The 15,949-nt window shown below is 35.0% G+C and overlaps 1 protein-coding gene across 7 annotated transcripts in view; it reads right to left on the bottom strand.

The window, feature by feature from the left end:
* The window catches only part of LOC150108400 (F-box DNA helicase 1-like), a 378,469-nt gene that overhangs the window by 24,401 nt on the left and 338,119 nt on the right, over positions 1 to 15,949 (bottom strand). For 6 of the 7 annotated variants that reach the window (XM_090390741.1, XM_090390746.1, XM_090390742.1 and 3 more), the window contains exon 19: positions 1,628 to 1,734. The exons of the other annotated variant lie outside the window; for it this stretch is intronic. In XM_090390741.1, the coding sequence (XP_090246867.1) occupies positions 1,628 to 1,734 (107 nt within the window). The remainder of the gene's footprint in view (positions 1 to 1,627; positions 1,735 to 15,949) is intronic. 7 annotated transcript variants of the gene reach the window in all.

Raw genomic sequence — 15,949 nt, 5'->3', positions numbered from 1 at the left:
TTCTCATGCAAGTGCGTTTTTGATCTGCTGTGAGCAAGCGCAGCACCCATCTTGCGCAAAGCTTTTTCATTTTGCAATTCTTTATGCAAAATATATCCTACATGTTCTTTTAAAATGCCTATAGTCTCAGCAATTTCACGCACTTTGACTAGTCAGTCATCCAATACCATATCATGCACTTGATCAATGATTTCTAGTGTTGTTACACTTTTTGGACGTCCTTCTTGTGGATCATCTTCAAGGCTGGTATGGCAACATTTAAACTCGGCAACGCATTTCTTAATTGTCGAAAATGAAGGAGAAGAGTGCCCATCAACTTTTATGAACTTTGAATGAATTTCTTTTGGCATTAAACCTTCTTTTACAAAGAGTTTTAGAACCGCACGATACTCAATTTTATTCATTTCAAGGGATACAGACAACACTTCAGACAGCTGTATAAAACCAACTACTTTATAGAATGACTTGCAATTTCCCATGTTTATGACAGATGTACCAACTTAGAAAAAAAAAAAAATCTTGCCAATAGTGTTGCTGTGAACTGAAAAGTTCTTGAGGCCGAGAAATTTTCAGACCACCCTCATACGTTCTATCATCTAAGGCACTTTTTAAATTGGATTGTTTTAATGACATTGTAATTCAAAATGAAAATAATTCCTCTGTATTAAAATTTATTTAACCAACTCAATTTTGTGTTCAGTTAAACCATTTTATTGGCAAAATGAGGCAAAATTATGTATTTGCTATAAATCAAGAAATATGTCAATAAGTTCAAGTTAGAGGCTTAATGAAGTGAAACACCACTGAGTAAGGATTAAAAATATGATTTAATTCTTCCTATTATACTTCATGATGTCTCAGTGATTGAGAGAAAATATTAAGAGAAGAATTAAATATTTTTAATCCTTTCTCAGTGCTATTAAGCCTCTGACAGCACTTAAGCCTTAACACATGGGTGTCAATACGTCTCTTTTTTAGGCTTCTGTAGTTTGAATATATATTAAAGGTGCCTGTATTAACCATATGGTAACGTTTGGCCCTCTGTTTTCATGACCAGATTTATGTATAAACTAGACAAGCTATAGCTCAGTCTCTCACATCGTTACAAAAACTTCAAAAACAGATATTAAACCTAAAATTTGGTCAGCAGAGAGCTGGCCTCTTCTGAGTTATAATTTGGTTGGCATGGCAGCACCTTAAATCTGGCCCTGCCTCTTATTAAACATCTCAATCATGCAAACCTAGAATATAATGAACATTATGCATATAATCATTTAACTAATTAATTGTTTACTATGTTACTGTTGTTTGAATATTGTATTTGGCTCTGATTTTAACATCCTAATTGAATATTTTTTACCTACTAAAGAAGCATTGCAGAAGACACAAAAACTTAGTACATTGCATCCTTAGGGATTATATTATATATATATATATATAAAATAAAATGTATGCATTCTGTTTCAACTCTTACTGGTAACTCACATTTAGGGATACTAAGATGCCATGAGTTAGCCAAATAGTGCAGGCCATTTCATTGCAATGGGATTTTAAAACTAATGACATGATGAAAGTATATCTTATAAGCACATAGAATTGAGGGGAGGGGGGAAAGAAAGTATATTACCTGAGCTGCCAGAAGATAAAAATACACAGCATGGGAGATTATCAAACACTTTTTTGCTCGAGTAATCGCAACATATAAACAATTGAATTCATCTTCGAGAGACGAATCTAGATAAGGGGGAGGAAGAAAAAAAATCATTTATCTAAGAACTAAACAAACCAATAAAAATAAATAAATAAAATAAAAAAGACAAACTTTAAAACTTTAGGTCAAAAACAGAAATACACTATCCTAATGGGTAACAGAATACCCTCCAACTGCATGAAACCAGCCAGAGCTATATACTATGCAAATTTTGTGAATGTAATAAACACTGGATGTAGAGATTATTTTGTTATGATCAGTATCAAAACAGAAAAGAATAATAGATGTAATTTGGGGGGAAAATGCCTGTACATACTACTCAAACAATTAAGCATTCCTAATGATGCAGATGCAAAGTGCTAAAGAAATATGTCAGTAGGTGATAGTGAGCTCAATCAATAATCAGTAGGCCTAAAATACCAATGTATAGGAATCAATAATCCTAGAAAAGACTGCTACATCATCTCAGTATCACTCTAGAAAATTTGCATTTGGTGATGTGAAAAGTAGCAAGCAATCACATTAGAGTTCATATAGATAATTGCAAGTTGTAAATTTTTATGAAAGAGCTGCAGTCCACAAGCCTTGGTTAAAATAGCAAAACATAACAGACTGACATGTATTGAGACACAATCTCCCCTATATTGGGAAATAATGGAAATTGGTTATGTGGCGCAATTCAATACTACACAGCTATCTACTCTGATAGAAATGTCAGAAATGAAGGATGTCAGAAGAGTGTTTTTTTTTTAAAAAAAAAACAAAACAAAAAAAAAAAACCTGAGTGCGTTGTCCCAATGATAGTCAGGAGGTAGTACAGTAATGATGCAAGGTTATTCTTTTGGTGTATCTTAGTCCCACTAGTTGTACCATATGAAATCATGACAATTAGGTCTCACACTGATGTTTAAGATAGCTGTACATCCTACACCATGGCAATTTTATGGCATCATTACTGCACCCTCTTATACCTAGTACAGTAATGTTTTATGTCATAAATCAATAGCCATCTGAAGAGAACAATATTGGAACTTTGTAATGGCCAGCATAGTTTCCAACTTCACCAACAGAGTTTCTGAGGAATGATCATAATCTTCATCATCAGTGAATTTGCTATGCAGGAGAAGAGCAAAATCTCATTAGCTTTCTACCAGAAATTAAGAATTGCATTGCAACAGTTATTATTGTAAAATGAAGCATGTTATTAATTTCTATGAATAATGATGTGTTTTGTTTATATATTTTGTTTGTTTTTTTTTACTTGGTAGGATAGTATGCTCTAGCAGGAATCTTCCAAACATCAGGAACTAATTCTCTCAGTAAATTCAAGCAAAACTATTTATATTAATACTGCTATGATTTCTAACTGCTATGGAAATATGGTTATAAGAAAAAACTAGAATACTATGTTAAACATTTATTTTAGAAGTTTATTTAAGATTATGTTAGAACATTTTATAACATTAATAAATCTCTTATAATAGCTGCTCAAAATGTTTGCCTTCTACCATACTCAGATACACATTTCAGATACTATAATAATGTTTACATTATACTCTCTATTTTTCGAAATGTAGTCTACAACATCCAAAATTTTCCAAAGTTAATCTCTACTGCTAATTCCTTAGTTTGATACTGACACTTTCGTGTGTTCTCAAAACACAATAGTCTAAAGACTAGGTGATATATTTCTATTCATCTGATCCATTGCCTTCTCAACCAACAGTTAAGAGAGCAATGGGTCACAAGAATAGAAATCAGCAAATAAAGTATTGGGATTCATCCTGACATTAACACACACACACACATCACTGTATCAATAAAGGAACATACGAAAGGTCTAGCAATTCATTCTGAAAAATAAATAAATGACCACTAAATGACAATGAATACATATAGTCCAATTAAGAGGTTTTTTCCCAACAAAGCACACAGTATCAACTTACCATAAAGTGATTATTAGAAATTATTTTCAACTATCATAAGGACTTCTTTAACCAGCCCATAAATACTCATTATAACCATTTCCATCACTTTATTCACTTGTGAATGAAGTGAATATGAATGCATTGCGATTAAAATAATAATGAAAATGTAAATACATTTTTTTTAATCGCACACCAGAAGTTTCGGTTGTGCATCATGTACCATTATTAATGCAACTGTATTGTTAAAGAGCATAAGAATTTAAAAAAACAAAAAAAAGAAAGAAAAAGTGAGTATTACAAACATGAGATATTACAAGCATAAGAGCTCCGAATGCAAAGCAAAATCTGAGAAAATCTGAAGCGGTCATTATTATTTAACTGCAGCTTATGAAAGAGAACTTCACAACATGTTTCACCGCAAATAAATTACTTTTTGCATTGGTATACAGATAGTCAAAAATTCAGAGGATAATACAATTTTATGATGATATAAAATTTCGTCACTTTAATTATTATTGTAATCTACTATTTATGTCTCTATTTCAGGGGTGGCCAACTATGCATCCTTTTGGAGCCAAAATAATTCTTAGAAGAGCTGCAACCTTTGACCGATGCAATGGTACAGGAGTAGGTGAGTATGCACATGGCGAGGTTGTAATGAGCTTGTAAGAACTGCTTTGACTAATTACACACCTAATTTTAAAGAGCTTACTAAGAAAATGGATACAAGGAAGCCTCTACTAGTAAATAAGTAATTAAAATTATTGTCTTTCAACTTTAAAATTATTCTAATTGTTCAAAGTAAATTTAATTTAATATGTTTTGAATTAAACTTTTTTTATTGCAGTAATTTTTATTACCCCTGTTTTTCTCTCTCTCTTTTTATTTTGTTCCCCTTTTTGGTTGTCTGCTATTCTCTTTTTGTTTATATTTTCCTGGTAGATTGTGAAGAGCTGTGTGATGCGTGGACGCAAGCTGCATGCAGCTCGCAAGCCACGTTGTAGCTACCCCCTGCTCTATTTTGTCAGTGACATTGGGATTTTCAACAAACAGCTCATAATTTTCCTCTGCAAAGTGCTGCATTTTTCTTACAAATCATGCAATTTAAATACTATTACTTAGCACCCTTCAGTACTCATTTTAGGAACAACTAGGCATGTAAATATTTAACAAATACTTTTTTCTAGGACTGCAGTACTGTTCAATCTCATTTCAGTTTTAGTGACTAACATCACATTCAGATACAAAACCAAATGCTCCAGTTTCCTGCAAACAACGGCACACATCAGCTTGGTTGGGAACAATATGGTTAGTCAGTATAGACAAAGCCCTTTGGTCAGAAAGACCTGGGTTCGATTCCTGTCCATGACACGAGGAACCTTTATCTAGTCTCTTTCAACTAAAGGTGAGTTAGCTAGTCTCATATAGAGGTAGAGGGTTTTTTCACCTGGAAACTCGGGTTTTTCATCCCTCAGAACAGAAAAACTGGCCATGTGAACACACAAATCTACAGACATAAGCAGCACCTGGAATAAGAATTAACCAACTTATTCCATAGGATTTCAGTCTCAAATGTCTACACGGTGAAGCGTGGGTCTATGCATGAGTGTAAAATCATCATCATCATCACATGTGGGAAATCATGGGCAGTATTATTCCTCCACAGTAGGTCTCATACTAACATTACAAAAACAGTAAATGAAATGGATGTCAGAATATTCCCCATTTTCAAAAATTAGCTAGCATCTTGTTAGTGAATATACTTAACAAGATATTAAGTATATTCACTGTTTTTATATTCACTGTTTTTAACTGTGTTTTCACAGTTAAAAACAGCTTCCACTGTGTGTGTGTCACAACAGAACACTGCTTATGAGCTCCAAGTATACTCATGTCGATTAGACAAAATAACAGATTACAATACACACAAGTTGGGCAATGTTGCATTTATTAGTATATGCAAATTGTGATATGACAGTATATCTCCTCCCCAATCTGAAACTGGGCTGATACAAATCTTTTTTGCATAAAATTTACTCAAAGAGTCAATCTCTTGGAGTTTGAAAAACTCCTGATGTATCCTGTGTGTGTGTATATATGAGAGATAATATGGCAACAATTTTTGAAACTAACAAACTATTAAAACAACAAAATTACACGATAACCACAGTGATAAACTTTAATGAAACTACAAATATTTCGAACTGAAAATAACAGTGTATCATCAGTATGGCAAATCAAAGATACACAACAATTGGTTTACCAATTAAAATCGGTTGCCACATGTAAGAAATTAATATTAATAAATAATATTAAAACTATTTTTGATGTTTACATAAAATGAGAATCTCCCAAACGTTTTTGAGAAAAAGACAATCATTATGATTCAGGTTAGGCCAATGTAAAGGGTTTTCACAACTTTCTTTGAAAAGGCATTCATATTTAAAACTACTTCTATGGAGAAGAAGAGCTTTATCCCACTGGATACCATGTTTAGTGTAAACATGGTATCCAGTGGGATATAAATGAACATTAATGTAAAACTGATGTTCATTTATTCTTTTTCCAACAGAATGACCATGTCTGCTGAAAGTATGCCAAATTACGTTCACAAGGGATCTGGTAAATACCAGCCAAAGATAGAGGTGACAGTTTGATTTTTGCAGATGGTAACAGACAGAAATTTGTCAATAGGAAAATGTGATACTTCATATCCTCTGAACCAATAGGTTCAGAGATACCAGAAATATAATGCATTGGAGCCCTGCAGTCTGTTGAAGAATTCTTAGGTGCTGGAACATAAAAGTCAAGTATCTGTTGAATTTGATGAAGGTTGTAGCTATTTAATTCTATTAAAGTTTTGATAGTGAGAAGTTCTTGTTGTAAGCTTGATGGAGAGGAGTACACATCATGTACTCTATTAATTAATGACTTGATAATATCAATTTTTTTTTGAGAGGTGTGATGAGCAGACTTTTGATGAATGTATGTGTCAGTGAAGATAGGTTTCTGATATATACACTGGTTGACAAAGTACTGGAGGCTGTGTGAGTAAGAAGGATGTCTAAGAATGGTAAACTCCTAGCATTTTCTTTTTCCATAGTGAATTGAATGTGTGGGTGAAGACTATTTATCTGATGTAGGAAAGTAGTCAGTTCATTTTCAGAATGAGGCCAAACAACAAAAACATCCTTGACATACCGAAACCAAAGAGAGGGTTGGGAATGAATGATGAGAACAAAGTATCTTCCAGATGGTTCAAAAAATAATTTGCCAAAAGGTGGATCAGAGGGCTACCCATGGCAGCGTATCTTCAATCTGTTTATAGATCACGTTTTTCCAGCTGAAATATCCTGATTGTATAACAAACAAAAATCTTCACATCAGAAGGAAAATCCTCATACAGTAAACTAATAGTGTCAGATAATGGAATGTTGGTAAATAGAGACACAATGTCAAAACTGACTGATAATAAAAATAATAATATCTGATTCTTATATTTGAATATCTTTGATTTTTTTAAAGAAAATGTGTGGAATTCTTGATGAAGGGCCACTACCCAAGTGGCTCTTCCCATAATGCATACATGTCCATAAGGATATGGGCATTGCATTATGAGATAGTAAGGCAATTGATGTGAAGTCATTAGCCTCTATATACAAGTAGCCCAGTGGTGATGTTACTTCACACACAATAATTTTTATTTGCTTACACTTGGATAAAGGATTAAACCAAGAATACTTCTTTTGGCAGCTTTAATTTATAGTATAACCAAGTGAAAAACTTTCAAACATATAGACCAATCAGTATTTCAGGAGTGGTGCTGAGTAAGTGGTGATAAAGATATTCGAAAAGATGGTCAAAAAGAGAATTCAAGAATAGGTGGATAAAAATATGATATTCACTGAAGAGCAAACATAGCTTTGCAAAGGTTTAGTCATGCCTTAGTAATTTATTAACTTTTTTATAATATTTATAATTTATAATATTTTATAACAGCTGAGTTGGATAAAAGGAATGGCTACATGATGATTCTGCTGGATTTTGCAAAAGTATTTGACAGAATACATACACGGAACTCTGTTATACATATTAGAACAAATGAGGATAGATATGACATTGGTTATGTGGATATGAGAGTGGCTCACAGACAGATGCCAAAAAGTGGTATATGGTGGAGAAGAATCCAGGAAAAAGCAGGTGACTAGTGGCATGTTGCAAGGTTTATGTACAAATTGACTACTACTGATCAATTTGTACATGTGTTATTCTTATTTATATGGCGTAACCTAGATTTCTTAGGGAAGAGGAAATAATGAAAAGGATTCAGAGGCAAGTGATCAAAACAGTGAGTGGTCTGTGGAGTGTTGTTTGTTTTGCAAGAAGAAAAACCTGAAATTGTGATTGAGTTTAAAATCCCTTCCTAAACTTGAAGTTTTTTTTCCAACCAAAAGGCATGGTTTGTTTTTCAGCTGTATAGTAATGTGCTTCACTGTTTGTGTTGAAAAGTATTTTAGATCCTAACAACTCCTATTCACATGAAATAAGATTGCTTTTCTCAAATATGTTACATTGATTAACTTAGGACAGTCATTAAGGAAAGAGTTATTTAAATATTCAAAGCAGTTATTCAAGATAGTTCAGAATATGCTCTGTATTAATTTCATTGTCTTTTATTATTTTTTTAATTTATTTTTTTATGGTACTCTTTGCAAAGGCATTTGACAGAATACCACACTGAACTCTATTACACATATTAGAACAAATGGGGATGGATATGACACTGGTTATGTGGATAAGAGGATGTACTTTGTGATATCTGCTGGACAGATATCACAAAGTGGTATATGGAGGGGCAGAATCAAAGTGAAAACAGATGACTAGTGGTGTGCCCCAGCTGCTCTGAATTAATAAGACCTTTTATTATGTTAACAAAGAAGGGAATTAAATTTAGATGGACAAGAAGCTGAGCAAACTGCATATGTTTCTTTGACTTTAGCGCTGAACAAAAGCACCAGTTTAAACCTACCCAAAATTTGGAGAGATGATTTTTCTTTCTGCAGATGTTTCAAGTGATTGTATAACTTCAGTATTAGAAAAAAAGGAAGAAGATGATTTTAAAGAAAAAGAATCAAGTAACTGTATCTATCAAATAACTATAACCTGAAAGGAAATGTTCAGTTGTATGCTGTTGATGATGCAAAATTAAGTAGAATAATAGTTAATCAAAGTGATGTGGGAAGGACAATTTAAATAGGCTGTCAGTATGGGCAAAAGATAATGGGTATCAGTTTAATGTGAAGAAATGTAAAGTTATGCAATTTGAGATAAATCAGTTACAAGCTATGTACCACATTGATGGAACTGTATTCCTGGAAACAGATAAAGCTAGGGATTTTTTTGGGAGGGGGAGGGGTGATAGTAGATAGAGAGTTGAAATTGAGAAGGCATATTGCTAAGGTTGTAAGGTAGCTCATAAGATTACTTGGCTATTGAAGAACAGTCTAACAAATATAGATAAGAAATTCGTTATTCTTATTTATAAGGCCTTGTACAACCACATCTGGATTACTGTGCTCATACCTGATAACCTGGGTTTCTTAGGGAAGAGGAAGTAGTGGAAAGGATTCAGAGCCAAGTGATCAAGATAGTGAGTGGTCTGTGGAATAGTCTGTTGGTTAATAATAGAAAAAGAGGGAATATGATAGAAACATTTAAGTTACTAAAAGGGTTTTATAGGAATGCAAGTGAAATGTTTCAGTACTTGGCTAGAGTGGACCGAAGAAGAGTTCATCATTCATCTCTGAAGTTGAGTAAGTGGGTGGTTATTGGGGCATGACGACTATATTTTTTGCTTGGAAAGAGTGGTGAATGAATGGAATGGGTTGAAAGAGGTCTGAGAGTACTTTGTCTGTTAATGGGTTCAAGGAGAAGGATGATAGAAATGTGGATAGTTTGGGTCTTCTGCAATAGTCTTTGGACTCATGGAGGTGCCCATACAATAATAAGAATAAACACAGCAAAACAACGAGCCACTTGTTCTAACAGCTCAATGCAATGTTCACCATCTAGTTTTAAGTTTTTTATACTTTTTTACTAAATAATTTAAGGAAATTACAACGTAAACTAGGATATAAATTAAAATAAATTTTAATATACTTCAATATTTCGGCAACATCACGTTGCCATTTTCAAGGAACTTAAGAACAAGACACGTGCAAGCTGGCACAAAGAACAGTAAGTGAGGAAGAAGCAGGAAGCTATTATTTCTCCTAAAGTCCTGATGGTTCCCCCTAGCGGGGGACACCATAACCATACCCTATATCCGAGGCACCTCAGAAAAAATTACAAAAATCCTAAAAAAACACGACTTAACTTCTTGTTACAGACCATATAAAAAAATTGGCATCCCTTATCTGCTCTACTAAAGATCACCCCCCCCCCCCCAGACCTACCTGGTGTATACCAGGTCCCTTGCAGCTGTAAGCTGTCCTACTTTGGCCTTTGGCCAAACAGGCAGGACAGCAAATATCAGAATTTCAGAACACAAGGACTACATCCGGTTTCACCAAAACAGCCACTCTGGTCTTGCTGACCATGTGCTGGATACCTGCCATAGAATACGGTGGAAGAAAGCCACGCTAATACACCGCAGTAAATACAAATATGAAAGGCTTTTCATGGAATCAGCTTCAGCCCTAAGAAACAATCCAAACCTAAACAAATTTGGCTGCATGAGACTGCCTCAAATTTGGGAAACCTACATCAGAAGACCATCAGCCCAATCGCCCAAGAATACCAACACTGCCCGCTAGGGGGCACCATCAGGACTTTAGGAGAAATAATAGCTTCCTGCTTCTTCCTCACTTACTGTTCTTTGTGCCAGCTTGCACGTGTCTTGTTCTTAAGTTCCTTGAAAATGGCAATGTGACGTTGCCGAAATATTGACGTATATTAAAATTTATTTTAATGTATATCCTAGTTTAGGTTGTAATTTCCTTAAATTATTTAGGAAAAAATGCATAACCAATGTCTAAGCCTTTCCACTAGTTTTAAGTTTATTCTATTTTGTTATTTTAGAAATCACTCCATAAATTGGAATCTCAGTTGATTATGCTGACATAAAAATTAAAGATAAGGATATTCTGGATGACCAGTGTAATTAGTTCAAAAAACCTATTAAAGAACATAAACAATGATAAAGTGTACTAATTTTTTTTTGGCATTTTCTCACCCATGAAAGTTTTTGTAAATGCATAGTACATTTGTACTGTTGATGTGCAATGGATTCTTTTTTTACTTTTTAATTTATATACGTAGGCTGTTCAATAAGTAATAAGACTATATTTATACAGAAAACAGATTACCTTTAATCATCATAATTTACATGGTCTTTTTCAAAGCAACTACCATGAGATGCGATGCATTTGTCCCAACGTTGCGTCCACTTCTTAAACACGTGAAATTCCGTTTTTTGAGAGTTCTTTCAAAACCACCTCCGCAGCTTTTACACATGCTTTGTTGTTTTCGAAATGGCGGCCTCTTAGTGGTTTCTTGAGCTGAGGAAAAAGCCAGAAATCGCACGGTGCAAGATCAGGACTGTATGGAGGATGTGGTAGGATATCTGTGTTGTTCGTCTGCAAAACGTCCACTACACAACCAGCAATATGTGGCCTTGCATTATCGTGGTGCAATAAGAAGCCATTCTTCAGCAATGGACGCTTCCTTTTGACGTGCTTGACGATAATCGCTGTGTTGATCATTGTCTCTGTGATGGACGTTGAAGGTCTTCTGTCGCGTTGAAGGTCTTCTGTCGCGTTCAAGATCTTCCACATTTTGCCTTCCTTCCTTAAAAGTTTTATGCCAGCGAAAAAAACTTGCCCTCGACATTGCTTCATTGTGGAAAGCTTCGCGTATCATGTTAAAAGTGTCCGATGCCGATTTTTGCAAACACACACAAAATTTAATCACATAACGCTGTTCCAAGGACACTTCCATTTCGAAGACTGGTCGCGACTCGTAGGCGCTCCGAAACAAGCTTGCGTTTAGCCACGTGACACTCTGGCACATCAGCCCATATACGCCATCTATCAACCTCTTTTGTTAATACAGACAGCAACATTTCTTTATTTCACAGAAATTAATATTGTGATGAGTGGTTTCGCCACAGTAAAATTAGTCTTATTACTTATTGAATAGCCTACATATATTGTATTTTTATTTTTTACACAGTCTGGAAACCCTTCTCCAGAGATCAAATATGGAACTTTTTTAAAGTCATTTCAAGCCTCCAATAAGCAAGTCATGCCGGTTGATAAAATTCATCTCCTACCTAAATTTTTCAGGAGAAGAATGGGTCATGAATACATTTCAGTACTGGAGAGAGTAAAAATTGTTAAAAATATGAATTGTCAAAAGACACCCGGAGTATTTATAATGAAGCTTAATGGTATAACTAATGCCATGAGGAAAAATACATTTATTAAACTTGCTAACATAGCAAGTTGGGATTGGCAGGCCATGCTCTGGATACTCCTTCACATAAGATCAGATAGAGAAAAACATCTTATTGACTAAAATGATGTTGCAAAGATCCCTGAATTTAGTTTAAAGGACTGTGTCATTTGAACAAATAGCCGCAGTTCGGTGAGTAAGTGTTTTGAGGATGCTATCCTGGGAAGGGTGGTGGTGTGACTGTTTATGCAAATACCCTCCAATATGAGTGAGTTTTCTGTAGATGGACAAGGATAAGTCATTAGAAACATAGCTAGTGTATCTAAAAACGGGGGACTATTATTACTTTCTCTTTCTATGGTGAAGTTTATTTTAGGATGTTGACTGTTAAGATGCACAAAAATGTATCTAATGTGTTTTGACCATGAGGTCAGACAGCAAAGACATCAACATAGCACAACCAAACTGTTGGTTTTAGTATAGAAATTTTCTGGGGTGGTGGTGTGGGGGGGGGGCATAGCAGTCCCATCCAGCTGTTTGTATATTTTTCCTTTCCATAAGAAAGGACCTCCATATATATGGTGAATGTGAATAATTTAATTGTGGTGGAGGAGGGAGGCTTAATAAGATCAAGGTCTCTGTTATTAAACCTTGATAAGTGGGAATCCTAAGGAATTCCACGCATAAATTCGTTTATCAGATAGAAAAATAAGATATAAATTTTTATATGCGAAAATGCTTGCTTCTAAGTATGTGCTATATACGTGTGATATAATATAAAATTATGTTAGCATAATGAAAAGAGATTATAAGTTGTTAGAGGAAATAATAATGTTTTTGATTGTGCAAGGCCATTAATACTGTATAAATTGAACAAAGATTTACTAAAATTTGTAATACTTGTCTGAGTAATGACTTGCATAAAATATTGTGAACAAAGGTTCAAAGGGCAAAGGCATGCCAACAGAAGGAGAGGTGGCCTCGAGCAGTCGTGTGCTCACGGCCCGTGGCAGAGCGCGGTCAGAAGAAAATCGGAAACAAACGGGATGAAGCGAGACCCATGTGGGTGAAGTGCTATGCATTGTGTGAGTTACGAAGGTTATAGTGATTACTGGTAGGGGAGATAGAAATAAAAGGGTTAGGAACCCCCCCCCTCGCTCTCATAAATTTTTTCTTCCCTTGGCTGGTGGTCAGAGGTCGTCTGGCAGATAGAAAGTTGTACGGAGGAGTGGCTCTGTCCCAAAGTGCTTGGAAGTGGAAAAGTGGTAAGCTGTATACAGAGTCCGGAGAGCGATAGCAGGAAATGCTGTCCAAGTACTGGTGATGTTATAAGCTCCTGATTGTATGATGAAAGAGTACATCTCTGCTCGTGTATCCATAGTCCTTGGAAACACTCAGCATCTAGGTAGCAGACATCGTGAAGGAGAAATTGCCTGATGTCACAGTTATGCTTGAAACAAGTCAGTCATGCCAGAGTTGTGTGAAATCACAGAATGATCGGAGAGTCCATGGTACCTCATCGTCTAAGTGAACAAGAAGAAAGATCGACCAAAGGAAGGCAGTCCAAATTGAAGGGAGAAGTATGAAAAGTCTTAGTGTATGGTAACGTTAAAATTTCCTTTGTCTATGCTATGTATGTAGCTTACTATGGTGTTAAGTTAAGTGAAATTAAGAGACATTAAGGATCGTGGACTTTGATTTATTTAGAGCAGGACTGTAGCATGTTAACATTAGAAAGTACAGTGAGTTAACTCATATACAAGTTAATTTAATGTGTATGCTTTAGAGAAAGCTGAGATTAATTAGTCTGAGTAACAAGATATATAATGAATGTTTTAATGAAAAATTATTATTCTAGAATAACCATCTTTGTGAATGATTTATTAGGAATGCTGTTTTTGATACTCTTGTTTTATTAAGGATACATGCAATCTTATCTGATAGTATTGGAATTTAGTATGAATGTTAATTGTATTGTAAATGTGTTAATATGCTTAATAAACCTCTGCTAATTTTAAACCTAAGTGTCTGAATTCTAGAATCCGATGCACCACTTGTAAAAGGTTCGAATCTGAGCGGGGAAGAATAGGTTATATTGTGGGTCATGACTGCAAATCAATAGTCACTTGTGTACATCTTGAAACCACTTCTTGGTTAAGAACTTTACTTAATCTAACTGTTTTAGGTGGTGCAGCAAAAAAAAATAAATATTCTTAGAGCTCTATGAGAAGATAGATTTCAAGAACTTTGCCATTTAGGTTTTGGCTCGCTCCAGAGGCAATTCCATGTGACTCTTTAGGGAAGATTGGAAGTATAGAAAACAAAATTAACAGTTTAAGAGATTGGGACACAACACTGTCAAAGGTAAATTAGTGAAAAGTGAAGTAATATCGAAACTGACCATGACGTCAGAAACTGTCAGAGTTAGATTTTCTATTAATGTTTTAAGCTGCAAAGAATTTTTAATAGATGAGAGAGAGCTGCCTATAAGGGAGAAAAGTAATTTGGATAAATGTCTAGCAAGTTTGTAGGTGGGGCTGTCTATGCTATCTACTACTGGACGAAGGGGAGATATTGGGTTTATGAATTTTAGGGACCCCTATATCGGGGGGGGCTGACATGATAAGGTTTAAAGTTTTATGGTAATTATAGCCAGGATATAACTATTTTTAATAACTTATACACATTTTTCTTTTGGGATTTTGTAGGATCCCAATCTGTGATCTGATAAGTGGAGAAGTCTTTAAAAAGTTAATTCATTTTTCTTTTGCATTTTGCTTGGTTCATAATGACAGTAACAGTTCCCTTATTAGCTTCAGTTATAATAATTTGTTTATTCTTATATAGCTTTCTAAGTGCTGATATTTCTTTTGGTGGAACATTACTCTTGGGAGGTTTGGATTTAGTTAGAGCATTAGCCACATTCAATCGAATGTTGTTAGCCATGGTGGGTGCAAGTTCATAGATACCACTTTCTATACAAGTCATAATTTTTAAAAACAGTACGTTTTTGGGTGTAATGGTTAAATTATGCCCATGACTAAGTGTTGTTTGCATTCTCTGGTGCAAACAATGATAGAGTGTTTGCAACGATAGATGTACTACTACTACTACATGTTCTTCTCATAGTCGTTGTCGGGAACAGATCCACTGTTGCAGCACTGCAAATTTTTCAGACAGTGATTCTTAACTTTTTGAAATTCTTTACTAGTAGCATTTTTCTTTTTTCACAGTTCTGGATTGAGTATTTTCGAAAGCTCTTCTTGTAATGTGGTGATAGCAGCACTGATTTTTGCAAACTGGATGTGAGTGCCACGCTCACCCATGTGTAAGTAAATTTAGCTTTTGCAGAATTAAACTTCTGTCAGAATCTTAGACAGTTTGGAATGTATGTGTGTCCTGATCCCTCTTAAGGAAGGCCAGCCAATTGAGTTGACTCAACAATTTTAGTTTCCACTTCCAAAAGCTTGTGGTAAGGCAATACGCAAGATTTTGGTCTCCAGAAAGCGTAATATAGTTTATCTGGTATAAAGTCATTGCTAAAAGAAGTATTATTCGCTCATGCTCATTGTCGCTTTGATATGTTCGAAGTGAGAAAAAGACAGATCAACATTTTAGAGCCTGTGTAGCTCAGTGAATGTGGCATTTGCACACCACGGCACTTGGCCGCACAAAGGAAGACTTGGTTTCGAGTCTAGTCGGCGACTAGAGGAAATTTTTCTAAGCCTTTTTTCCACCGGTTCCCGAGTTAGTCGATCTCTGGCACGGGCAAGCGGGTTTTTCCTCCTGGAAACTCGGGTTTTTCGTCCCGTAAACTCAAGAAAATCGACCGTAGAATCCACATTATTTCAGACAT

Source organism: Typopeltis vanoorti, chromosome 3 (assembly GCF_054136105.1).
Source record: "Typopeltis vanoorti isolate ZY-2024b chromosome 3, IOZ_Tvanoo_1.0, whole genome shotgun sequence".
Lineage (NCBI taxonomy): Eukaryota > Metazoa > Arthropoda > Arachnida > Uropygi > Thelyphonidae > Typopeltis > Typopeltis vanoorti.
This window is presented reverse-complemented; position numbering and strand designations above follow the sequence as displayed.